The 26855-nt window shown below is 36.3% G+C and overlaps 1 protein-coding gene across 6 annotated transcripts in view; it reads left to right on the top strand.

Moving 5' to 3' along the window:
• The window catches only part of LOC143186203 (nucleolysin TIAR), a 588750-nt gene that overhangs the window by 346264 nt on the left and 215631 nt on the right, over positions 1-26855 (top strand). Inside the window, exon 1 of one of the 6 annotated variants that reach the window (XM_076389724.1) lies at positions 22585-22917. The exons of the other annotated variants lie outside the window; for them this stretch is intronic. Within the exon in view, the coding sequence (XP_076245839.1) occupies positions 22740-22917 (178 nt within the window). The 5' untranslated portion in view covers positions 22585-22739. Of the gene's footprint in view, positions 1-22584; positions 22918-26855 lie in introns of those variants that run through there. 6 annotated transcript variants of the gene reach the window in all.

Raw genomic sequence — 26855 nt, 5'->3', positions numbered from 1 at the left:
TACTCGATTCACAATTGCATCAATAAGTATGTAATAAATGAATCAGTATTGGTTGCTTGCTCATTAATTAGTATTTTGAATTCGTAATGTGCTGACGATTAATCAGAAAACTTACTTTTAATTATAATCAAATTCAATGAACTGCAATATTTGTTAATGGAAACATTGGTTTGAAAACATTAGGTTTGTAATTTCATTTGGTCGTGGTGTAATGGAAATTAATATTTAACACGCTGTGTGCCTGCGTCGTGTATATAAATCAATTTTTGCTTCACTAGTCTCATGTTGTCTATCTGATGTTTCGTACTTGAAATAACTGTGTTACGAGTAGACTTTCGGATGCTTTTATACATAGAACGATTTCTATTATGGGTTTGAAAAGTTATTTCTAGCGTGAAATTCTTCTTCGACAGTACGTCGTGTGGCACGCGAGGGTTGTTTGAAGAGACAGCTCTCCCGCTTTTAAAGCTCATTACTCCTGCGTTCAAATTTGCGGTCATTAGGCATGTCCACGTGCCAGATACTTCATTCTCGTTACTATCAATACAATTTGTAGTCTGAAGAAAATGCGTCCTAATTGTAGTAATATTGTTCATGTTACTGTATTAAAAAACAGTAGTTTAGCCACACAAATGAAACAGTTTTATTAAGTTACAATTGTTAATTGCTAAAATCAGTATTTACGACCTCTACAAACTTCACTGCGTTGCTAAGAAATACTTAAAAGTGATGGAAATTGTAACCATTTCGAAACATTCATCATATTATCATTGAATTAAAATTATAGGTATTGATTTCTCATTGTCGTTGGTACTCAAAATTGGATATACATATTTCTTTAACTAGCAGTTTTGTTATATTTCGCAATTAAAATAAGCATCCAACAAGCTCTCATTTTGACCCACCGACTTCCACACACGATTAATTTTTACCATATCAAAGTAGAATTGATTAGAAACCTTAGTACAATTTTAATCGAATATAAATAATTTAAAATTTTCAAATTTTCAAACTTCAATTTAAAATTTTCGAATTTTCAAATTTTCAAACTTCAATCTCAAATTTTCAGTCTTTTCGCATGTCTGTTTCTATTTCTGGTTTCCCATTCCTGTAATTTTGTATTTTAATTTTCAGCAATTCCACGTGATTTCTGATATGTTAATGGCCATCAGAGCCTTCTGTTCATTATTCCTCTTCCTATTGCATACTTCCATGATAATTAACTCCCTCTACGCACGCTATCTTCCTCCCTCTTAAACACATTAACTGTTTACACCTATCATTACTGTCAAATTATTCATACACGTATCCTTTTCCTGCTCGAAACTGATAGCAGTGAACAAGATAGCATAATATAACCCAAACGAAAATCCTCGTTCCTCCTCGCGTTGTTGGCACTCTGAACCAAAAATTTCGTTGACTTTCACGTCAGTCAACTTATTAGTGGGAATACGAGTACAGTAAACAGTAGGTTCCATCCCGTCTAGTCGGTGTACTCTTATCACGTCAATGTCCCATCGGTTTTGTCGCATCCGCGACGCTCGCAGCCTATTAACGTAGCTTTCTTTAGGAAAAAAGCTTGTATCGTCGGCAAGCACCGAGTACAATATGGAGGATCGCAACAGGCGACGGATATTATATTCGCTGTAGCAACAGCCAAAGTGGTTGCTCGCATTAAGTGCTTTTCACGCTTGTGGATTTAAGAGAGCGGGTAGCGGTAGGCTGATCAATATGCTAATATTTTGATGCTTCCACTCCGCTTCGAGAATTGAATTACGCTCAACGAACGAAGATAGATGGAGAATACGGGAAGAGGGTAGCGGGATGAAAAGGGGCTGAAATAGGATGAGATAGAACAGTTCTACGTTCGAAGACGAGTATTACACAAAATACCACTTTCCCTGGCGGTGCGCGCGTAGAACGTTTCAGAAACATGAAAAGGCCCAAATGAATTCGTACACGTTATCGCTAATGATAGTGGCGGGATGAATCCAGGGCATTGCCAATAGCTAACGCGCCTCGTAGAGGAACAGGTACAGTGACTGGTAACCATTTTCAGATTCTCGCGAATAAAGAAATTGCAAATGAAGCTATAACATTTTACAACTGTTAAAGCTTGAACGTTTATTCATAGTTGCATTTAAATTCTACAATAATATTAAACCCAAGAAATGCATTGTCACTAGCTAATATTTTTCGAGAGGAGAGAGTACTGCTGTCAGTAACAGTCATCAAAGAAAAATAAAATTGCAAATAACAGAAAAGTTTCCTATAATTTGAAACAATTACGACTTCATGTATCAGAAAATGTAAAGATACTGTTAAAGTCATTGGTAAAATGTGTAGTTATATTTTCGTCGAAAAAATATATGCAGAGTCTTACCTTTCATTTATTTATGAAATCCTAGACAGATATTGATATTATGTATAAAGGATTGGGAGACTACTCGTTCACACCGCTCAATAACGAAGCTGCAGACCAGATTGGGATTGTAATTATTAATCAGCGAGATAATAGGGATTACAATAAAATATTATTTATATGTGAAGTATTAGCTATTGCTCATACCGCGAAATACAATTTTAAGCGCTTCAAGAGGATTCGATTATTAAAGTCGTTCGCGGGGCTCAGTATTAAAGATACAAGTGTTCCTCTTAAATCTTTAAATGTATATCCAAAGTTGGTGGAATTCGCGGTTGAAGTACGACTAACAATAAAATTAGTTGCAACAGGGCTTTTAGTTTCGCAAATTCCACAGATCTAATACCGTCGAATGTTGGATTAAAGTGGCTTTTACATCTTTAACAGCGCGTTTTGAAAACGGATCGCAGTTTTTTGCACGTTTTGTCGAAACGGATTGTTTTTATCTGATTCACGTATTCGACGTAAACGGCAGCCACGGTCTGTCGAATCCTCGATAGGTTAACGAAGGAAGCTTGTTTGCGTATTTGTTACCCTCTTCGGGAAAGGGTGCTATCTTAATGCTACGTCATGCAGTTCCAACCCTGTGAAACGTTACTCTTCACCCTCCTCCGCGCGTATAATAATCTCCTCTATATTCGCGCACTTTTTCGTCACGACTCTGTCAAGAAACTTCCTTCGGCTCTGCCAGTCTTGATATCTCTATTTTGGTGCCTAAAAGGGTGATAACTGAATTCTGATAATACCTTTATTCATGATACTTGGGAAATAATTCAAATAGATAATGTGAATGTGAATAAAAGTAGAAAAGTTTTATGTATACTTCAAATATGTCAAACTATATAAACTAATATAAAAAATCAAAACTATCTACAACGCTTATAATTTGTTATATTATTAAACCTTGTCATACTAAAGTGTAGTTACCTCAAATACATTTTTCCTGGAATTAAAAACCTTAAAATTTGTAAATTAAGTATTTGAAAATGTGAGAGACCTAAAAAACTTTTGTCACACCTAGTACTATAAGAGTTAAGATATTTTAGCTAATCATTTTTTCTAAATTTCAAATGTAACATTAACTTAATCAATAAATTAATAAACTTTTTGAACAAACTAAAATGGAAACGGAACGCAATGTGACTAAATTCGAGTAACACGAACACAAAGTGGCGAAGTTTCGTGGTAAGCCTATTCACAGGAATGAATTTCGCAGAGGTCGGTGATTAGATAGGTTCCCATATCCCGAAGGTGGTAATAATGTAACTGGATACTCCAAGATAATTCCGATAGAGATCTACTTATCGGAAGAGTACTGTTCAGAGAAAGAGGGTGAAGTTAAGGAGATAGGGGTAGGAAAGCAGGGGGTAGGTGGTGGAACTGAAACAAGGGATATCAGCCGCGCGTCGTGTTCCTAGCCAGATATCTTCTGGTTTCCGTAAAGCTGCGGGATGTCGCCGTGAAAGATAACTCTCACTATGAAAAGCCCTCAGTCACCACTTAACCTCCTCAGTCGGGATTTTTTATTCGCGTTGCCACTTGTCTTTGAATTCGCCCATACGAATATCACTAGTGGTTAATTAAGAGAGAATCAATATGTAATTGTATATAATTGGGAGTATGGTATTCATCATACTACATATTTTCTAGAGTCTCCTTCTAATTTTTAAGCTGATCCAAAAATGCTTGATCATATTTTAAAACTATAGCGTCAACAAATATGGAAACAAATAAGCGATAGGCAAAGAAGGAATTCGTATCTTCGTGTTATATTTTCTTATTCTTAAATTTGTATTAACAAAGGGATTTAAAGTGACTCAAGATTTAATAATATCATAAGGGTTGCGATTACAATGTACCTTTTTTTATAAATTCACGATTAACTGAGAAGTTCATAGCAAGGGGCACGTTTTTAGACTTACTGATGCATTGATACATCTCTTTTCTCTTGTCTGAAATGTACGTGGGTAATCTCACTTAAGCAGAATTCGTTCGTTCTAAATAATTTGGAGAACTGTAAGAACTTCTATAATGGCATCGTAGAAAGATAAATCAATACCTACCACAAAGGTACATTTCCAGTTCTTATCTCCCCACAATCAACAAAATGGATCACTCAATATAAATCGCTAAAAAAAAATCCACGCAGAATAAATCTACTATTAAACTAAATTAAAGTCTTCAGTGAATTGAAAAGAAGGAAAAGACCATTAAAAGACCCCGCCACCACAAATTTCACTGTGAACTCCAATCACGGTAACATTGTTAAATACACCTTCGACCATTGACATTTTTTACAGCTTCCTGGTAGGACGCAAGCTTACAACCAAATGACACGAGCAGACCGAACCTGAATCGCCAACGATCACAACGGTCCCTCGGGTCCGAGTATCGTGCAACTAACGGGAAATTGCGCGAAGTAAGAATCGAACCTAGCTATTTCGCAATAACGACCGCCAGTGGAGGTAACTCGTTGCACGCTAAACGCTACCCTCAAGACGTACAGTTAAAAAATGACTCGTCTGGCGAACTGATAGTTTGCAGCCCGTCATTTCGTGACGGTTAGATCGGTCAACGTAATCCAAACGCATCATTTCATTCCCGCCAATTCGTATATTTTACGAGGCTTCCTGTTAGTGGGTGGCAGCGATAAAATCTCTGCCCCGGTCAGTTCGTCCGGTTAAAACGGCGCTTTCGTCAGCCTACGTTATATCTCTGGGATCGCTGAAAAAGAACCGCGGTCGATTTCGGGAAATCTAAAAATGCCGTCCCCGAATTGGGCTTGGTGCGACGTACGTGACGCGGACCGATCGTACTAGCGAGATTGCAGGCGAGGTCAGTAAGCGAAGCCAATCAGATTTACGAGCCGGGACATATCATGATCGCCTTTACGACAATTAGTCACCGTCACCCTCTTTCCACTTGTCGCACCGTACAGACACACGGGCGCACACATTCGCGCGGTGTCTGTTGATAATGGAAAAGAGGTGAAACCGTCGTAAAAATGGAATTCGAACCAACCATCAGCCAAATCCCATCGTACGACGTTGGCTTTGAAGTTCTAGTTATAGCCACGCCCTAATTTATATTGATTAGGTGGCGGCCACTGTGAAAGCCAGTTCCAAGTACAATCGCTATCCACTGTACGATCAAGTTAAAGAACGTATTCGGTACGTGTATCTCCTTTGCCCAAGGTATCCGGGGGATAGCGATTGGATGTTACGGATCGATGATTCGGGACGACCGGAGCATGTCGAATTTACTCGGATCGTAGGTCAGCATTTCGTTGGGAAATAAGAATGTAGTTGCCGGAATGGACGCGTTGTAACTGACGGTTTCGTGAGAAAATTTGTATCCTTTCGTTGCTGACAAATTTCGTACACGACATGATTTAAAGGGAAATGCCTCTACCTCTTTCAGTCGATTATATAGAACGAGGAATGAAGATGTTCACGTGACGTGTTTGTTCGACGAATTAGGAGGGCGTGAAGCGTTACCTGCCGTCGGAAGTTTCATAGACCTTTCGCAATTGACCGTTCATCGTGGGCTCGTGAAACTGCTATAAAATGCGGTTTAATTGGCAGCGGGTTAGGGGTGGTAATAGGCGTTGTGATCGGTCCGAAAAACGCTGGCGTTCTCCCTTTCCCTCTCGCTCAATTGCCGTCGCGTAAAAACGAGCGGTGTATTAACAAATCCACTGACTTGAATGGGTAATCATCTTTTTTTTTTTTTTTTTTTCTCGAGAGGAAAACATCGGTCGCGTTATTCACGCATGCGCCAGCCGATATCTCTCTCGGTTGAGCCACCCGCATTTTGCGATCCGCCGTTCACCATAGACGGATGAATTCCCATGCGTTTTTGCTCTGACCAACTCGGACGAACCGACCAGCCATCCAGCAGCTCTGGAATAGTGGGTGACGGGCGAGGTGGGAGTAGGGTGGTAGGATAGTGAGCCGGGATCGATGGAGATAATGCCCATTACCCTTAATACGAACTCGCTCTTCTTCCATCTCTTCCTCCCTTCACCTTTAACCCCTCGTCGGGTCTCTCCTTCACTCGAGCCATTCCATTCTCGAGGCTCTTCGCAATCTGTAACCGATGCTTTTTATCGTCTCCACTGACTCGATTCGAGAACTCCGCATTCTCGTCGTTATCATCATTGATCAAAATTTTGAAATCCCGCGCGAGGTATACTGCCACTTCCACAACGTCCGTGTAACTTGTACAAAGAGCGCCCATTCTTGAGCTAGATCGCACCTCCATAAATTACGGGCCGATGGGCGCGAGGAAACCACGTTCAATTCACGTATTTTTCATTATCTGACATTAGGGTTCATACCACTACCCTTTTTAGCTGTTTGTGCAAGTTTGAGTTACACGTATCGTTGTGAAAGTGAGCTGTGATAAATCCTGATATTCAAATCTTGTTGAGGATTGAATGTCAAATTCACCAATATTATCTTTTGTCTTCAGTATGGAGCTGAAACCAAATAGTTCTATGTAAAAATAATTCTTTGGTGTTTATCACATTTTGTGTTAGTAGAGTTGAACGTTATGCTAACTTTTTAGGGAACCTTTGCCAGTTTGTAGTACTCCTAAAGCTGAAGACATCAGTACTTTCGTTGAGGAACATATAACTTGTTTACGTGATAGTGAAAACACTGTTCCTTCATATGCCGTATTTCATTAAAAATTTGAAAATTTGAATATTTTAACGCTTTAATATTCGAGTATTTCAAAATTTTAAACTTTAAAGCTTTTAAAATTTAAAAATTTGTAAACTTGCGTAGTTGAGCAATTGAATATTTGAATATTTTAAAATCTTCAATCTGTTAAATCCTTTAGGAAAGTCCCCCTAATTCTAAACAGAAATGCATAATACGGAATAAAGTAACTGAATAATAAAAATTACTTGTAATAGACGTATTTTGTTCCATGTTTCGGTCGCTAAAAAATGATTGCAAGTAAAATAAGGACAGGATTGTCCTACAACATTACTGTACACCCATGATAGGTACACTTAGACAATTTATAGGGCATAACTAAGGGTATATCGTTCATTTAATTAACCACAGTTGCCAGTAGGTGTAATGAGACTGTAATGGAGAAGAGCATTCAAGCTTAGAAGTGCTCAGGATCCAAATGGCTGACTACAAATTCAATTCTTCGAATCTTGAGATTCACTTGAAAGTTCAGTCACTTAGTGGTAGTTCGTACGACGTTCATCTCTCTGTTTCACTGAATTTATTTTCCCCCAGCCGCATTAGAGAGCAATTTTTCGCGAACGCGCGATCATCGATACGGAAGAAATTCATTGTTCGCGTGGCGAACGTAGCTATACGAGTGTGTACTTATCTGAAGTGGAGCTGCAACGAGTTTCCCCGTGAAGGGCTACTCTCTTGTGACTCCACGCGGGACAAGTCCTTCGTTACTGATTTAATTGCTTCGCTTACCTTTAGAAAACGCAGGCCGTGCTAGAGAAACAAAACAAATCGTGCTGGATGTACCGTCGTCGTGGCAGCGAGTTGTGTGGGCGCGCTAACCTGTTGAGTGTATTCGCGTAGGTGGTGAGTAGTGGATACGTGGTCGCGCGAAAGTCTGGGGATGAAGTTTCTCGAGGAAATACACGCGAGACTTCATGCTCGTGAGAATTGTAACGCGAACAATGGAGAATGCATCTGAACGACTACGTAGAACATTAATACGCCTGTATCGCGATGCAAAAGTTTCGAAAGATTTCACAAATGGAACGATGATTTCGTCACCAGTGATCAATTCATCATCTCTTAATGCGAGCCATATTTCCGTATCTTTATTGACATGATTTTACTTCTTTGTGCTTATGTAAAAGCACAATTTCAATTCAGTTTGGTCAATTTTTAAATTAAATCATTCTCATAATTATTTATGCATATGATAAAAGTATCGACAAGTCTGGGCAATTTTTCTTGCAATAAAAATTTACATTCACGTGCAAGTTATATTTATTTGCAATTTTAAACTCATTGTTAACATTAAATGGTTGCAGAACGTTAAAACCGATGATTATTAAAAATAAAATGTTTATTTCAAAAACTCTTCAATATTTATTTATCTGTTTCCTTATAGAAATTAATATTCACGTTTTTCAAAAACTGCATGGTATTGATGTTTTAGGAAGCATTGAAAAATACGAATTACATGCTCGTTATAAATAGTCAGAAGCTTTAAAATACTAATTTAAATTACCCCTGATACCAAAGTATCGATTATAATGATATGAGGTAAGTGTATTTATATATTTAGTACGTATATATAGATATTTAGGATGTTTTTGTACACGTATAGTAAACTGGAAGGGTACACGTATAGTAACTGGATCCATTGGCTTGGAATAATCGTGTCTGAGGTTTTGATACAAATGTTAATACATGATTGCGTTCTAGTTACTACATATGCTACACATGTCCACTCCTGGATCCTCGAAACAATATTCAGACCATAATATATTTCTAAAACTGGCACTGAAAATTTTAATAATTCATAGAATAAGTAATTACTTTACAACTGTCACATACCACCTCAATTGTCTAGTTTGGATATTCCTCAGAATTCATCTTTCAATTAACGAAATAATTAACTCATAATACTGTATCTACCCTACAATACTCTTTTCACAGCTTAAAGAGAAAGTTGTTGTAAGTAAAGTATTCCTTACAAAGGAATTTGCTTCATGTTTCTAAATAACTCTGAAATTTTCATTCTTCCACACTTCTGTACATGTTATATTGTTTAAATTTCGCAGAATTTTCAAACTTTACGCATGCGCAGATTTTCAAACAGCTTCTTCAACAAAATTATTACATAATAAGATATACATATTCATGTCATGCATGTAGTCTTGATAGTATTAGACTGCTTAATATTTTATTCATACCATAACTATAGAATTTTGGTTAAATATATATACTTTAGCACTATGATTGCTTCATTTTTATATACACGAGGGCCTGTGTAATTAGCACAGGGGCCCGCATGCGCTAGAGACGCCATGCGGTGGCGCGCATGCGCATTCATTGTGCTGTACGCGTTGAGGCAGGACGCACGAACTCGCGCTTCTTCGATGAATTATCCCCTTGTAAGTATTAAAACTGATATTTAGACAGATTTAGTTATAAAACTTTTAACCTAAAGGTTATTATTCATCCTAGCTAGCTTGTTTTGAATCAATTACCTTTGGTGCTTCAACGAGAGCGTTTGATTTCTTGGGTTATCGTCGCACTGACTAACGCCATAAAAGAGATCTTCGTTTACGAGTAACGCTTCAAGTTGGTGAGTGATAATTACTTAATTCTTGTATAAAATGAAAGTGTATCATTACAATTGAACAATCTCGTATTACTAGAATCTGTTATATGTATTTAATAGAGAGATAGTATAACTGAAAGTATGAAATAAGTGAAGAACAGTTTAAGAATTTAATATTCCGATATATTCTCTTTAAGTTAAGAGAAGCTACTATAGCATTTATTAAATACTAAATGAAGTAATTACTTGCTAGAATATGTTCGATGAACATATTCTAACAATTCTATGTGGTAAATCTGCAGATTATTGAGGGTAATGGTTCTTCTGAGTACGCTATGCGTTTTTGTCTATGCGCATGCGCGAAGACAGGGTTGGCTTGTTCGCGCGAAAGAGTTAGAATTTAAATTATACTTTTAACATCGTATAATACTTTTCAATACAAAAGTAACGTAATTGCATTTTTCGACTGAAATTATTTTGAAATTTGTTCCTTTTTGTATACTTACTGTTCGGAACTCGTATTAATAATAGACATAACCACGAATTGTTACAAGATTATTTACTATTCATGACATTTTATTCATAATTCTATTCAAATATTATTCAACAACGAATTTATTCAAATAACGCTCAACTCTGTTATTAACAAGTTGTATTGAATTGTTCATTGTTTTAACAATAATTCTATATAAAATGCAATAGAATGAATCGAAATAAGAAGTAAGTTAATTATGAATTCAATTCATGGTTTTGTCATTGGAACAATTGTCTAATTATCCATGAATGAGTATAAATACGAAACATATAATACTATAACGAAGTTCGACAATAACGTTATACTTTCCGTCCGGCTGCAAATAAACGCTCGTACTCAGGCTCGTTAATCCATAGTTTCATAGTCTTCTCAACAATGATTCGGCAATTAAGTGCACCATAACGGAAGCGATTCTAAAAGTTTAGAGATGCTGAACTGATACCGGCTCAGGATAGTGGATATTAAAGATTGTTTTATAGTCGGCCTTCTCTGTGGACCATGTAAATGAGTCGCACAGTTTAAATCCTCGGCAAGGATACTAAGAAACAAATTCAAGGCCTTTATAAAAGTAATATCTGCGATTAACTTCTATTTTTCTCTCGTGAAAAATTTAAATTTAAATTTCACAATGTGAAACTATACATATATTGTAAGTTTACCTTTGAAATATTTTTTTCAACGAAATTCATAAATCTTTATTAAATTAACTCGCGTGTGCATCTAAGGAGCCATATCACTGAAACGAATTTTAAAATTGAGTTTGAAGGTTCTGAGAAAATATTTTTTATCTTTTAGTTATTTTCCTATGTGTTTAGTTTTTCATTAAAATTTTAATATTTTCTGGCTTATCTATAGAAACGAGCACTAAAAACTGTACACTGCTAAATTGTTGATGAAAAGCTATAAAAACAATGGATTAAACTGAACTTACGTAAAATTTCTGTCAGTATGTGTTTGACACATAATTTTGAAAATAGAGCAACCAATATATTAAATTAGTTTAGGAAATAAGATACTTAAAATATGTTTAAATGAATGTTTTATGGAGCGAAAGTGGTAATTATGGAATCAATTTTTATGCTTATAGGTGATTTTGTCAACAGTAGTACCTAAACTAATTACCTTAAAGATTGGCTTAATTGCATTCTCATTTATTCCTCTCTTATATTTAAAGACTGAAAACAAGAGGAAGAATATTTAATTTTTAAATCTACCCTTATTTATAAAACTCTTAGTCTCATATTACGTATAATATTTCATATTTCATATAAAACATCAGAAGCAACAACTAAAAATAAATAATATGTAAAATATTATAGAAGTCTTTTGAACTGCTGTGCAACACATAACAGTGAATTATTTTCATTGTGAGCTTCCAATTTACAACTAATGTTCCATATTACCACCTTCGTCTCCCCATGTGTAATTTGTGTTTTATCCTTTATGTGTCTTTTTTCATCAAATTAATGGTGTGTCTATTGATATTAATTTTTGGTTAATATTTCATGTATAACCTTTCACTAGGTTTCTAATTTCTCCATTTACATTAATTGTTATTTAATAGATATTCAATGTATGGTGTATATGTAGATTGTATGTTTTATATGTACTCAATTATTTTCTCGAATTTTATACAATTTCCATTTACATTAACCTATTATTCAACAATTTTCTTGACATTTGACTATTTTATAAATGTTTATAACTATCTAAAATGTGAATGTCTTCCAAATTTTCTGCTATTTTTGTCTATTTGAATCTAGAAGTTTTCAAAACATTTCTTCGTATTCTTATAATTTCATTTTTTATAAAATTGCATTAACGTTTATCACACTACATATTCTTGCTCGTAAAATGCGCAATAACGATACGAGTCGTATCGTCATATGAAACAGGCATGACATGTGTTTATTCATCTAGACTGGCGGGAAACGTTCACCGTGGGGCTTTCAAATAATAATATGACATATAAACTAATTAGCGAATGTATGGGAAAGTGCAATGTGACCGGTTGTTTCGCGATGCAATGGCTATTACTCTCGTTTGCTTTTTCATGCATTTACACCTACTACGTTGCGACTATCCACGACCCTTGCAATTGCGCCGCGGCGCTAGCGTCATTTCCATTTTCAATTAATCCTCTGATGACCGCGTAAAATATTTTGACATCGAAAATTAGATATTCGGATTGTAATTTCCCTTCGCGCATAACAGTTATACCGCAATACTTGAAAATTTTCTCGCGTCACCGTTAGCGTTTTTTATTTTCGAAATTTCGATGACAGAAATGACTTGGACAGAAATGTTGGTCGCGAAATCGTTATCGTTCCAATCGTTGATGTTTCAGTATTCATTGCTTCTGGATAAAAGCGCAAGTTGATGTTTTAATTAGAGAAAAAGAGCTTAAATGTAAATTTGAATTATATAACTATTGATAACTAAAATGTCGGTATTTACAGAACATTTTCAAGGTAAACAAATAGTATTAAATAAGACCAAGTTTCCCTGCAAGCGGAAATATTGTGTTATTTTTCTTAACACAAAGTTTCGTTAAAAAAAATTATTGTACGCTATGTTTCCAATTATTTTCTTTTACATAGAATCATCACTATTCGAAATACATCATGGGTTAGCTAATATCCTAGTCTTAATCATTTCACATATTTTGTTAATTTTCTAGTCTTAAATCTTGCTGCAATTTTCTCGAACTATTTCTATATGCTGTTCAAAACGTTGTATTCAAAAGCACTTATGCATATTGAGATCAATTCTGGTAAACTCATAATCGACAACATGTTCTCTGTTAGCTTGAACCATTAACTTTTCCGCGGTAGAGGAGCAGGAAGGTGTACGTGTTCAACTCGCTTTCAGCGGTAATCGACATGGTAAACATTAGGTCGGTTTACACGTGCATGAGTTGCTGTATAAAACCGGTTGTGCTGTTTTTTCTGCTAAACAATTGGCGATTGTTAACCTGGTCCACAAGGGATTCTTATTTGAAAAAGCCACCGAGCATGTTCGCTATGCACGCTCGTTGAACTCTGCTGTCATTGTGTACTAGCTACCCTTAAGTGTACTTACCCCCACAGGAATACAAACGCGTGTATACACAATTGTAATGCGTGTATCTTCTTGCACGCATGTTTTGTTTGAATCCCTATTTTCAACAATAACACTTCTTTTCATATGTGTTGTGCATTATTAGAAGAAGACAAAATTAGTAAAAAGAAACATGTGTCAATATATGTGTAATGTGTATATTATATATGGATCTTATGTATACATTTAAATGATAGTAATTAGATTTTGTTGGTTTATTTTTAGTGTTCATACATTTTTATCTTCATTTCTTCACCAAGAGTTAATTCTTCAACACCTTTTGTTTTTGACCCTCCTTTTATCAAGAATACTAACGAATCATTACTTCCATTCGTTATCAGATTATGCTTTCATAATTGTCCCTTCACGTCTAGTGTCTCTATGATGATTGTTATCTTCTATTGTTGCAACTATTCTTTACTGCGTTGGTGATAATTCTACTCACACGGACGCATACATTTATACAATGGTAGTAAGTCATCATTCATACGATCCCATTAAATAAATAGAAAGCTTAATAAGGTCTTTAGAAAAGAAAAGAAGAAAAAAGAAAGTCGAAATAGGTGAATTCTAAAGTAAGCTATATGTGTATTAGGATAAAAAAAAAATCAAAAATAAATTCATGAAGTAGTATTAAGTAGAAGACAATCCATTGTTCACTGCATTTTGTACCATCTTTTGTCATCGTTATCCATTATGGACTCAGCTTCTCTTTTAAACATAATAATTTCTTCACAATAGGTAGATCATTTTCTATAACATTTTCACGCTTGACGTGAATATCATGCCAGCAATTGAAATCACAGATGGTTTTGAAACAATCAGCGCACGTATTAACAGAGAGTGATAGATAATCATGTACACGCAACAGAATTTGCATCTGTCGTTATTGTCATGGAATCATTAGAGCATGTCCTAATGCTAATACTTTAAACAGACCGCGAACTACAGTTGAATGTTTAATTTGCGCTGATGTGGTTGAATCGCGGAATATAGTACGATTTTTTTTCCATCGGAAAATGTCGGAAGCATTTAATTACGTGTGTGTTGTTAATTACTCTTTCTGTTTGCACTCGAGCGGCCTACTAACAATCGTGTGAAAAATGGTGTGGTAAAGTCGAAATCGCGTGTTGAATAACGATCCAACGATTTGCTTATAAATCATACTTCAATTCGTAATTGGCAGTTAATTTAAAGCAAACTTCACTTCCTGCACTTTAGTGTTTGTCTTTTCGAATGTGTATCGGCTGGAGAACTTTCGAAAGCTTGTGTGGTTAATTATAGTTTTTGATAATGTTTGAGTGATGTGAATTCAGGACTGAAAGTGTTTAAGCGAATCCGTGTCCTAATATTTTATGAAGAAGACATACGTATTTTAATGTTTGAACATCTTTTTATAACGTTTGAAAACTGATATATTACGTAATATAATTTATACTATTTTCAATTAATTACGTGAAAAGTATTATAATGAACATTATATTTTGTTAATTTCTCAAAATAGTTAAACTTGAATCAGTGCAACTTTCTTATATCAAGGCTGAATAAATATGTTTTAAATATTTTCCATGAACATGTAGTAAACAAATTTTTCCTGAAGATGAAAACATACTCACTGAAAAAGATGTTGATTACAGTGAGAAAATACTGACACGTTAATTTATTTACATCAAAATTAAAATGTATAAATATGTATAAATTGTACAAAAATAGAGACTATAGATGCATTAAACTGAACAAATTGGAATAATAACTTGTATTACATTCAAACGTTAAACACACTTAAGTATACAAACATCTGAATGAAATACATGCATTTATTTATTTGTTTATTGCCTTAATCCATGCATAATTTATATGCAATTAATACTGAAATTTACAATATAATGCATCTCGGTCCAATTGTTCGTATATCAAAAAGAAATCAATAAACGGTTCCCAGCTTTGTATCATTAAATATAAACTGTAAACTGTAAACAAAATAAAATAGAAATCCAATTAGACAGAAATCATTGCCGCGGTAACTATCAGCAGAAAGGTTAATTACAGCCATTTGGAGTCTAACTAGGTACTAATAAATGCAGAACCCATATAAGTCAGCTGAACTAGTGGACCAAATCGAGCAGAAGTTAAATGGTTAATAATATTTCACGGGCTGAAGATTTAATAAGATTTGCTGCCCACTCGCAACGTGCTAAAAACGTAAATCTCGGGGTATCGGTTCGCGGAAAAAAAGGAGCACTGTTCCAAATCTGTTCGATAAGGAGCAAGTAGGAGGGGAACGGGCGGATAAAATAACGAATTATGCAAATGAATTGGAATTCCATTAAGGAAGTTAAATTTATTCCTCAAACTTCTGGATGTACTCTTGGTGAACTTTTTTGAAAAGTCGTTGGTGAGAATACGTCGCCTCGTACAGTGGCCATGAGAAATTAGATAAACCCATACGACGGAATATTTCCCGAGATCGTTAAAAGATTAATTGAAAATGGAGATGATATTGTCGCTATTTGAAGATTACAGGGACGTCCATGAACGAAGCATGCCAGGTTTACACTAAATGGTCCAGAGCAAGGTAGAAACATTGTTATACAATTGCGAAATGCTCAGCCACGCTACAAGCTTGGTTTTGCAAACATACCTACCACGATTTAGAGCTGCATTCCATATAAACGTGCCCAGGAAGCTTCTGGGCCAAATAATTTGCTTATGACATTAAATTGCAACCGTGAAGGGGAAGGATCTCTCGAGGAAACCGTTTATGTAACCAAATCAAAATTTTTAGCTTAATTTATGCAGCAATCATGTAGAGTGTACAGTTCTGCGTGTCTAGATTAAGTTTCTGTCTTAGACAAAGTTTAGCTTTCGAAATTATTATCTGATGTTGGTAGGGGTACCATTATGAACAAATATACCTCTATTAGACACTATCATTGAATCGTACTTATCTCTGAATTCACCGTACTCGTGTAACATTTCATCTGTGCCAGGTGCAGTAGCAAAAGTAAAGCGCAAGATTAATTATAGTCGTCCGACTGTGTCTAACGCAGACAGGAGTTTATTTGAAGTGAATGATTCGGAAAATCCAAAGAGTTAAATATTTGACTTTAATTTTGGGTTGTGTGTAGGGTTTAATTTTCAAAAGAGTTAATTAGCAGTTCAGATGTTTCTACAGATGAATTTTAACTTTTGAGAGTGTGATTGAATACTGTAATATCATTTTCTTTCATTTTATCTGTGAAAAAAGTGTTAGAACAAACTGAAGTAATTTGGGTTGTAAATTTTATTATAAAATTATAAGGTTTATTGTAATAAAAAAGTTCTCGTTAGTTTTGTAGACTTACGTAATTAAACATTATTTTACGATAAATGCATTTGAGGGAAATAATACTATCTTTTTTATCTTTTTTGACTTTTAGAATATGAAAGGGCTTGAAGTTTCTATGAATTCTGTACAATATTAATGAGAAGTTCTTAAAGATTTTAATATAATCGTAAAAAAGACAGAAATAATTTTTTTAATAGAATTGTACTTACATAATTTTTTTTATCAACAATAGAAACTTTGTTTTCATTTTTTATTTTACATGTTCAACGCATAACTTCTGAAGTAGAAATGCAAATATGTAGTTCAAAAGTCATTACACATAAATGTACTTATTTCGTTTTGAAAATATTCTCTAGCGCCGATTGTCTGTTGGTGAATGGTTTATTCTACTGCATTCACAATAGACATACCAATCAATAGATAGGTACCGAAGTACTGACAATAATTAGAAAACAGATTGACTCCAACAAATTTTAATAAAAATTTGAAATGTATCTAGAATATAAACTAATCAAACTAAAATATCTAACTAAAAGACATATACCTCCTGCTTCTGAATAAAACAAAGAAAAGACATTCCTATACCAAATTCACGTACCAAATCTGAACTTATTGTATATTACACACTTATTTTAAAAGTGACACAACTCAAAATAGTATGTTTACCAAAATATATTTTATATTAAACTGCCTTATGGTCGTAGTTTCTAAACCACGTTCCCTGAGTTGCGTCTCTTTTGAAGCAAACGTTCAAAATAGTTACAAGAGTTATTATCAAAAACTTATCACAACCTTCCCCACCACAATATCTTCAAAACTGCTTCGTTCGCGTCCCAACCGATTCCACAAAGAAATGTCAAGATTAATTGCTTCGACTGAACGAAAGAAATAGTCGCGCAGCAGGTGGTTCTGACAATACTGTGAATTAAATATTCAAGTCTCACCCTCGGCACGCTCGCGATATTAGCGTTGTAGCGTGGTCAAATGTTTCGCGACGGAAATGACAACGTGTGCCGCAGGTTGGTCGGGCTCACGTTCGCGAGCGCAGCTGCACACGTGTGTACGTGGCATTGTGTCGACTGTTAAGCATTTGATACGGCCGCCTTCCTGTCGCGCGTCCATTGTCGTCTGCCCGTTCGCGACGCGACATAACCGAGCCAGCCGGTTCCTCGGTACGCGAATCGCTAAGCGATACAATACCACTACGCCTGTCACTGCGAGTCTTCCCCAATCTACTTAAATCATCTACTTTACCATGCGCTTTGCTTATTCTCTTTTCAAAAACCTACCATAATCACAAGTTACGAGTTCGGAGCGATTTGTTACGATCGGTTTGAAATATGTAAGCATTACTGAAATAACATTTTTATTTTTATATAGCGGTATACTGTTATTTCAATGATGGTATATTGTTTGAAGTTGGAGTTATTTTTTTTTGTGAAATGAGACTGTATTATTAGTTCGTTTGGAGGAATAATTTTGATAGTAGTGGTTACATACAAAATCGGTGAGGGATTATATTAGGGGGTGAATTGAACAAGGTAATAAATATTGAACATTTGTTCCTGGTAAATATGCCGATATTCACACGAATATAAGTTTTTGAGTAAAATAGCGAATTTGTAATATAATGTTAGTGCTTTTATGTAATATTGAGTACTTGCTTCTAAAAAAAATGTGGACAAATATACCTATTAGTTTAAAAGAAATATAATAATAATTTAGTACAAATGTTATAATTTTTGTTGTGACTCAATTTTATAAGTTTACGTAAATAACGAGAGATTGTTTTAAATGTTAATAGCCTTAGCTAGATATCTTCGAACCATGTTCTAAATATGCAAGCAGCTGCTGATAACCGCCTGAACGCTAGTGATAAAGTACAACTCGGAGTGTGGCTTCTGTTCTTTCACAAAAAAGCGCTCACTTTTATAAACTACGAATGTTAAAATTACATTCTATATCTACAGTTATGACTTACAGACGATTATCATAATTGCAAAATAATTACTAAAACATATACATGTATACTTAGCCTTTATAGTTATAGTATTTTATCATTTTCAATTAAAAAATAAAAAATATTTGAAATCAAAAATAATGAAACATCGAACACATAATAGAATTACTGGCTAACATAAATTTAGCCTATATAAAAATTACAATTGGATTTAAACCACTACCATTACTCTTCAAATAATGATTCTCAATTCTCAAAACATATCCCAGATCACAAACAAATTATCACCCCAATGCAAAAGCATTTATTGCCCATATTCTTCTATTTTATAATCAGAAAACGTATCCTCAAATCTCTCAAAGATGCTACTTGTCAAGTACCTTTTACTCTACTCTATTTCACCGTACAAAAGACATTGAAGGACGCTATCATGTGGGTGTCGATCCAGTTTGATGTTACTGTCCCGCACACCTGCGCGCGCGAGACACACGGTCAACTACTCTTGGACGCTTTACGACAACCTGTCATTGTATTTGTTCTTGCTTCCTTAAGCTAGTTGGTCGAGTGCTTTTCAGTGCAACTCCAGCCACGCTTTGGCAATGCTCACGATATTCGGCCGACTTCCACGGCACTGTCTTCACTCTCGTGACATACGTTTCATACTTTCGCACTTTCCACCTCGTGACCTTTATTGCTCATGTCCGAAGGCAATCGATTCTAGTGATAAGACTAAGCACCCTGCTACGTTTCGTGTTAAAGAACTGATTTAGTGTGTGTACGCTTTTCATTGGGGCCGATAATCTATTGTTTTAGGACCGACTTTCAACAATGCCCCCAAAACTTGTTAAAATAGTGTAATATTGTGAGTTTCATGGATTTCATCGATCGTACAGCTATTGTGCACTTTTTCTTGTTCGTTTCAACCGGTTTCTATGACTGGTCACAGCGTCGCATAGATTAGATGGAATATAGAGTGCTGATACATTTGTAATAAAGCGGTGACAGTGATTCTACTTTTTGCTGAAGACAACAATAGAATTTGTGAAATTCACGTAATTGTTATTATATGCTTTTGTTTCTATGAATGTAGTAATTAATCTAATATGAAACATGTTACTTTGAACGTAACATGTATAAATATTTGTTAAGTTACTAATTTTTCTCAAATAATTTGTCGTAATTTATAAGGTCAATTGTTGTGTTCCTAAAAGTTTGAAAAATAATTATGTGTATATACTTGAAGCACCTAGATGTATTATTACAACGCTAAGTTTAGAAAGTACACGTACTAGCGATTGATTGACAATGTTGTTTTCCAGAAAAAGCGATACTGGGAATATTGGACCTGTTATAAAAGTGTGATAACGTTCAGAATAGAAATTAACTACTATACAGTTATTGGTCAGATGTGTTGCTAGCATTGGGTAACTCGGTAGTATTTTTTCAATTTATTCAATTCGGTGCATAGCCTTCATTTTGAATTCTTTCTACAAACTCTTTCATTTTTTTTTTACATTTCGTATGATTAATATTAGTCATATAATTTTTGTGTACGTGTACCTTGGATTTTGAAACCTAAAATTTGGTCCTGTTTGTTAAGGTATTTTTTTACAGTAACAAATAATGATACATAAATAATTAAAGATAACACAAATTTCTTAAACAATTGCTTCTTGCATTCTTGGTGACGCATCACCCATCCCCTTAGGAGGACATCCTTTCATAGATCCCACCATTCACAACTCGAAATGGCATGTAATTGATTTCTGTGATAATTATATGCGCCAATATTCACGAATACAATTCGAGCATGATACTGTGACGTCTATTGTTCTCCATAATCCCTCCTTGGTGTAACGAGTAATTTGAGTTGGTCTATTGGATATAATACATTATGATGTAATAGCACAGATTTTGGTAGAATGTTCATTTAAACAATTCAATTTGATTGTCTGAAACAATCGGTTTTATTTCACTTGCTTCACAGACACCTTTTTTTTAAAGGTCTGTGTTGCATAGAATAACAAAATATACAAGAATGTACTCGCCTTTCATTGAAAATTCTTTTTAAAATAGACTTTCTTTTCACCACAAGACTATTGACATTAGAAATATTCCAAAATCAGAAAACTGTTGAATATCATCACAATTTCCTAAAAGAAACACTACCAGAATAGCTACCAGACAGTTCACTTTCTCCACATCAGCAATAAAGAATAAGTTACAATAGAAGATTCCCACATAGACTATTCTTCAATGAATCAAACACAAGACACGATTTCTCTAATAAAACGGGGACCAAGCAATTCGCCAGAAGTACCTACCATAAGAACACACACAATCGTGCAGACAGGTCAGTAATCGAAGGAACCCAAGACTTTTTAAGTTCGTTCCCTCGAATCACCACGGGGTCCACGTAAACCAGGGGAGTCTTAAAATCATCTACACGCAAACCAGCGTCGATGCGATCAAACAGAGACCGCGTAAGCGGTCGACAATCGTTTTTATCTATTCGAGTTCGCGGCATGCAATCACAGAGGCGCCCGTTGACTCGTGACGCTTCCGGTCCAGGCTTCCGGTTCGCAGAACCGCACCGTTTCCGTTTGGTTGCCCAGCCCACCGATCCCGACGGCCCGTCGTCGTCGTATATCGTAGCTCTCTGTCCGAGGAGCATTATCGAAATCACTGGCGTCTCGTCATCGTGAAACATCGACGGTGATCGCACCAGGAATAATTGACTCGAGTGATTTTTTCGGTACAGAGTAACGGCGCCCTGTCTCTAGCGTTTCTCGTCGATCGAGGATCGAGCATTCAATGGATGTGCCAGAAATGAGGTTACGCATGATTTTCGGTGCAGTCCGCGTGTATGAGAAGGTTTGGCTAGCTGGAAGTCGATCAGACTTTGTGCTGGTTTGCTGACTGCTGGACGAGACTTGTGCGCAATTGTAAACGACAGCTGGTAAATTATGGCGTTGAATACGCGACCGCGTAGCAGAGAGGACGAGTTTGTCTAACAGTGACGACATTGGGAAAAGTGGTATTGCGGGACTGGTGTTTCCATACGAAGTCTCATAGTGTGATCGATTGTGACCGGTGTAATTCTGAGGTAGTTTCTGTTGTGGATTATACGTAGCAGTGTTACAAGTTGGAGTGGGTAATTAGAACGTGTTGCGTCTTTGAGTTTTGTTTGAAGTTTTATTAGAGATGGCTTCAGCTTTAAGTGAAATGTTTGGATTTCGGTGATGTTTTGTGCAGTTAAACTATATATAAAAATAATGAGTGCTTTCATTCTAACAATATTCTTGGGAAACTTTTCTGGGAAAGTAGGTTCCTTTCACATCCTTTAAATCATATTACATATGAGAAAGGGCAGCTTCGCTCTGAGTGATAGTACTTTGATTGTGGTCTTGAAAAACACAGGAGTGAGGCATTGCTGTAGTTACAAAACATTGATCCTCATATACATATATATTTAGAACTCTCACCCAGAGCCAGAGAACAACTTGTGTTCTCTCCATATAGATTCACAGTTCGCTGACGAATCTATAATAAGATACACATTACTGAAGTCAATGCATACTCATAGCGTACACAGTTGAATCTTTTTTGTTCTCAACCGTTCCAATCAGTAGCAAATATAGTAACGAGTAGATAACAAGCAGACCAAATTTTCAGTTTCTGGTATACGAACACTGTTCCAATCTGAAGCTACCAAGAAAGCTATGTTACATATTCCCGAATTGCTTTCAGTTAGATTCCCAATTACCAATCACTGCTCCAATTTTCCCCAATATTGAGTAATACAGCTTAGCTATCCCACTGTAAAACTCCCATACGATACCTCTGCTCAAAAACTCGAAACTGTATCCCAAGCAAGCAGAATCTAGCCAATGTGTAGTGCACGTTCCTTCAGTGTTCATCAGTGCAGTCGAGTGAAATGAACCATTGATATTACTGAATATGGACCTGAAGTTAGTATTACAATGACTGGAGGACGTTCTAACCTGGCCAGAGGTCAAATTGGATAATCGGCATCGATCGTCGGCGAGCCGTGGAAAATAGTGATCGGTGGACAGCGTGGACTCGCGCTGGTCGGTTGGACGCTAAGATGGCGTCGGTGCCTGGTAAGAATAAATTGAAAATGGGCAGCGCGGGCCGATACTACAGCGCCTATCTCATCTACGACGTGGCGAACTCGTGCTTGGCCGCGTTGCACGCTAAGATGCCTCCTCCGGTTGTCGTCACGCGAACCAACCCTCCGTCTCCTGTGCACGTCCAGAACCGCCGTAAGTTTTCTTCACCTTTCTTTTGTTTTCTCCCGTGTTTTCCGATGCTTCTTGTAGCGTCGGTGGAAACGGAGCACGATCGCTCTGACGCCTCCCCGTTCGGCTGCGCTCCGCTTCATCGCGGAGATTTTCAAGCCACGCGCGTTGCCATTGTGCAGGGTGTGATTACCGAAGGAAACGCGGTAGAAAGAAACCGTAGACGTGCTATTCTTGGGGTAAAGAATAGGCTCCGTTTCGTGTTATGACAGGGGTTGATGTAGCGTTCCTACCTTGGTTTCACGTTTGATCAAGAGAGATTCGGTGTGAGGGCGATACCCATTCGTAAAGTTATCCCCCCAAGGGCACGAGAAGAATTTGTTCTTTTCCGTCTTTATTTAGGGGTTGCTGCTGCTTTCAGTTTTATCGAGGTGTCAACAATGGTGGTGATAATTCAATTAGATTTCTTTGTTGAATTAGACAGCTTATTTCTAAAACAAAGTTTTGTAAAACTTTTTAGGTTGCTCGGAAATGATGGGGCTGAGAGGATGAAACTTTGAAGGCTTATAAATACGTTAAAAATAAAGTTAAAGGAAATTAAGAGAAAATTAAAGGTTCAGTAAATATGTATTAATGCATGAAAGCTTTAGAGCCAATATTTATTGCCAGAAATAAACCTATTGAAGTTAAGCATATTTTTCTGGAGTATTCGTCCCGGGTTCTTGATTCAGCAGCAGACTTTAAGAGCAATACCTATCTATAAAATTAAAAATTCAATATTCAAATACGCTCTCCGATGTTTGCAAATGGCAGTAGCGTACTATAGTAATGGTTATAGCGCATCACTTCTTTATAACAATATAAGGTCGCTTACATCAATGGTGTGTTTCAGCTGTGGGTACTGCATATAGTGTATTGAAGAATTTTATAGAGAGAATTTGTATATGGTGCAAAGGGAAAAATAGTACAGATAATATTATTTAGATAAAATATTAAAACAATTTATAAACGTATACACAACAGTAAAATATAGTTGTATCGAACATAAAAAAAATTGTTCATCACATATATGTTCTGTAGAATAAAATCAGTGCGTGGAAATTTTCAGAATTCAGAAAGTAAAGAGTTCTATTCTATTGTTTAACTGCAAGACATAATACATATTCTATCATGAAAGTGAAGTCAAGTCTACGACCTTGAAATAAATATATGTATCTGTAATAGTTTTATGTCTGATACGTATACATGAAATGACACAAAAAATCGTGAACATTTATTTTTATTTTTATTAGATCGTAAAACTAAATATTTTTCTCCACACCTTGATTAACAAGGCAAGGTAGAAACCCAAATAATAAAATTCACAAGATCAAGGTGACTTAACTTATTACATATATACTGATTTCCGACAGTCGTATTCACTGCAAATTCAGGTCCCATCGATGCCAAACTCTCATTATTTTCGCAGCAAATCGATATCAATATAGATGTCCACTCAACAGTTCTGAACCTCATCCTGGTAGGAAGGCTTTATAACATCAATTCCCTTGTCCTTCAGAAGAAAGGTATATCATCCGCCCTTATAACGACGCCGTTCACATTGGAGCCGGCTAACTGACGATTCGCATTAAACGCAGTAGTATATCCACGTTAACTCTCGTTCGCCCCGTTTACCCTCGCTTCCTTCTTCGATTCTTCGGAACGCCTCGCTGCTCTCTCTCCCGGCATCTCTCCTTTGTTCCGTAGCCGCCGCTACAAGGTAAAGAGGTAAGAAGGCGTAGGTGTCGGGTGCAGGAAAGGGTGGAAACACCCTATGAGACGGGATAGCGTGTCTGTTTTGATTTATAAGAATTCACCACGAACCCCTAACCCACCTTGCCGAGTCTGGCCTCACCTCGGCCTCTTCTAGATCGAGCTAGATCAACCCCCCACCCGTGGCACCTATCTCGCGCGTGAATAATAGGCAGGTACCCAACTACCCGTCTTTCCGCCAACCTCGCCCCTCTTCCACTTCTCCCCCCTACCTGCTGTCCTTCTTCTTTTTCTTTATCCTTTCCTCTTTGCCACTGTCTCCCGTGATGGTGCACCGATCATTCTTCTCGCGGTCGACGGACGAGCTTCGCTTCGTTGTCGGTCAACGAAACTATCTATCAACCCGTTTCCGTCCGCGCAACCACCGGTATAAACTATCACGGAGTCGTGAGTGATTTCGCTTCCCTTGTGTGTATATACGTTGTTGTTGTTCAACTGTACGAAATAGCCCGTACGAAGTTAGGACTTGTTAAACAGACTAGGGAACTTGCCTTGTTGATTGTGTGTTTGAGTTCGGACGGAATTGAGTGGATGCCTTCAGTCCGATACAATATTCGGCTCCTATCTTTTTGTGGTAATGTGTAATCGAAGGTTGCTAGAATACATTGGTTATGTTCTGTGCAGAGTGATGTAAAATTTGAAGAGGGCATATTTTTGTTTAAAGTTTGTAGTGATAGTTTATATGGTTCCGGATCCTCTTGTCTCTATTTAGCTTTGTGTCAATTTCATGCAAGTAATCTAGGAATACCATACGATAATCTGATTGGCAATTATACATATGTATAATACTTGAAGAATGTTATTTAGTGACTCCTTAAAAGGCTTGAGAGTTTGAATATTTAGAAACTTGGATATTTGAGAATTTAAAAATTTTCAATTTTTTTAGTTGTTTAAAATAGCATTCTAGATTTTTCTTAAATGAATTGCTAAATAAAGGAACTGCCTTCTCGTCTTCTTGCTTCTTACGATGTTGTAATCGTCTCCTACTTTTTTTATCTGTTACGAGAAGTTACAGATTCTCAGAGGTTTGAATCAGTTTAAAATCGATGTTTCCTACTCCCTCCGCTCATTCTCCGTTTTGAATATGCAGCAGCTTTCCACGCGCATGAAAAACGTGCTAAAACTTTCTAGACACTTTATAACTCGGTAGGTAGAACTTGTAAAGCTGTACGTTTTCCTTCAACTTTTACCTTTACTGTATTTTACAAGTATATCCAGCGTAAGAATACTTCAAGTTTCATCGCTCAAAGCAGTGGAAGCGCAACGTGTAAAAATTGAATCGATAGTTCTCCCGAAGGGTGTCAGCCCCAAAGGAGAAGGTCTAATTCGTCATTTCATCGTGTCGCGTGAAAGAAAATTGACAAAAAGCGACCGAATTCCGAGCATACAATGCAAATTTACTGAAGTAACAGAGCTCTCTTCTCTTCACTTGGGTGCCTCACGATCGCGTATCGATCGTTCTTCTCGCGTACGACACACGCGCCAGATCCCTCGTCATTGGTCAACGGGACGATCTATCAACGTTTGTACCAGGACAAGAACCGTTACAAAACATTAGCGAGTCATGAAAGAGTTTGCATCAACGTTCCACTGGTACGTGTATGTATTGGGGACGCGTCATCAATCTTTTTAGTTTAATGCGTCCCAGTCAGACTCGGCCGCGTTCGGGATGAGTTCTGATACTCGACAGACGAGCCGTGTTAATTTCCAGATGTCACGATTTCGCATTTGTAAGCGTTATCGTCCCGTCCTCATTGCCACGATTGTTCGTCCTGATGCTAATTAGGTTCTTCTCTGTGATGAGTCAACTCCCTCGTTTTTGATGGATGCTTCGCATGAAATGAAATACGTATTTTTATATAGAACACAAAGGATTTAAAATACTAAAATTTACTATATTAGATATCTAAAAATAATTATAGAGAACCTTGTTCGATTTTTTGAAAGGAAGTTTAAGCAACAAATATTTATATATTTTCCATTTTTACATTTCTAAGAGTAATTACAATTAAGTATACAGTAAAATGTTTAACTCTTATAATTAGAAAATTATTTAAAATAGGGTCTACGTTCACTTGACATATTTTTTGTTAAGTTTAATAGAGACATCAATTTGAAGATGATTTTAATATCATTTAAATGCAACAATC

The sequence above is a fragment of the Calliopsis andreniformis genome, chromosome 12, assembly GCF_051401765.1.
Source record: "Calliopsis andreniformis isolate RMS-2024a chromosome 12, iyCalAndr_principal, whole genome shotgun sequence".
NCBI classification, from domain to species: domain Eukaryota; kingdom Metazoa; phylum Arthropoda; class Insecta; order Hymenoptera; family Andrenidae; genus Calliopsis; species Calliopsis andreniformis.
The sequence above is the reverse complement of the archived record's forward strand: the minus strand, read 5'-3'. Positions and strand labels throughout refer to the sequence as shown.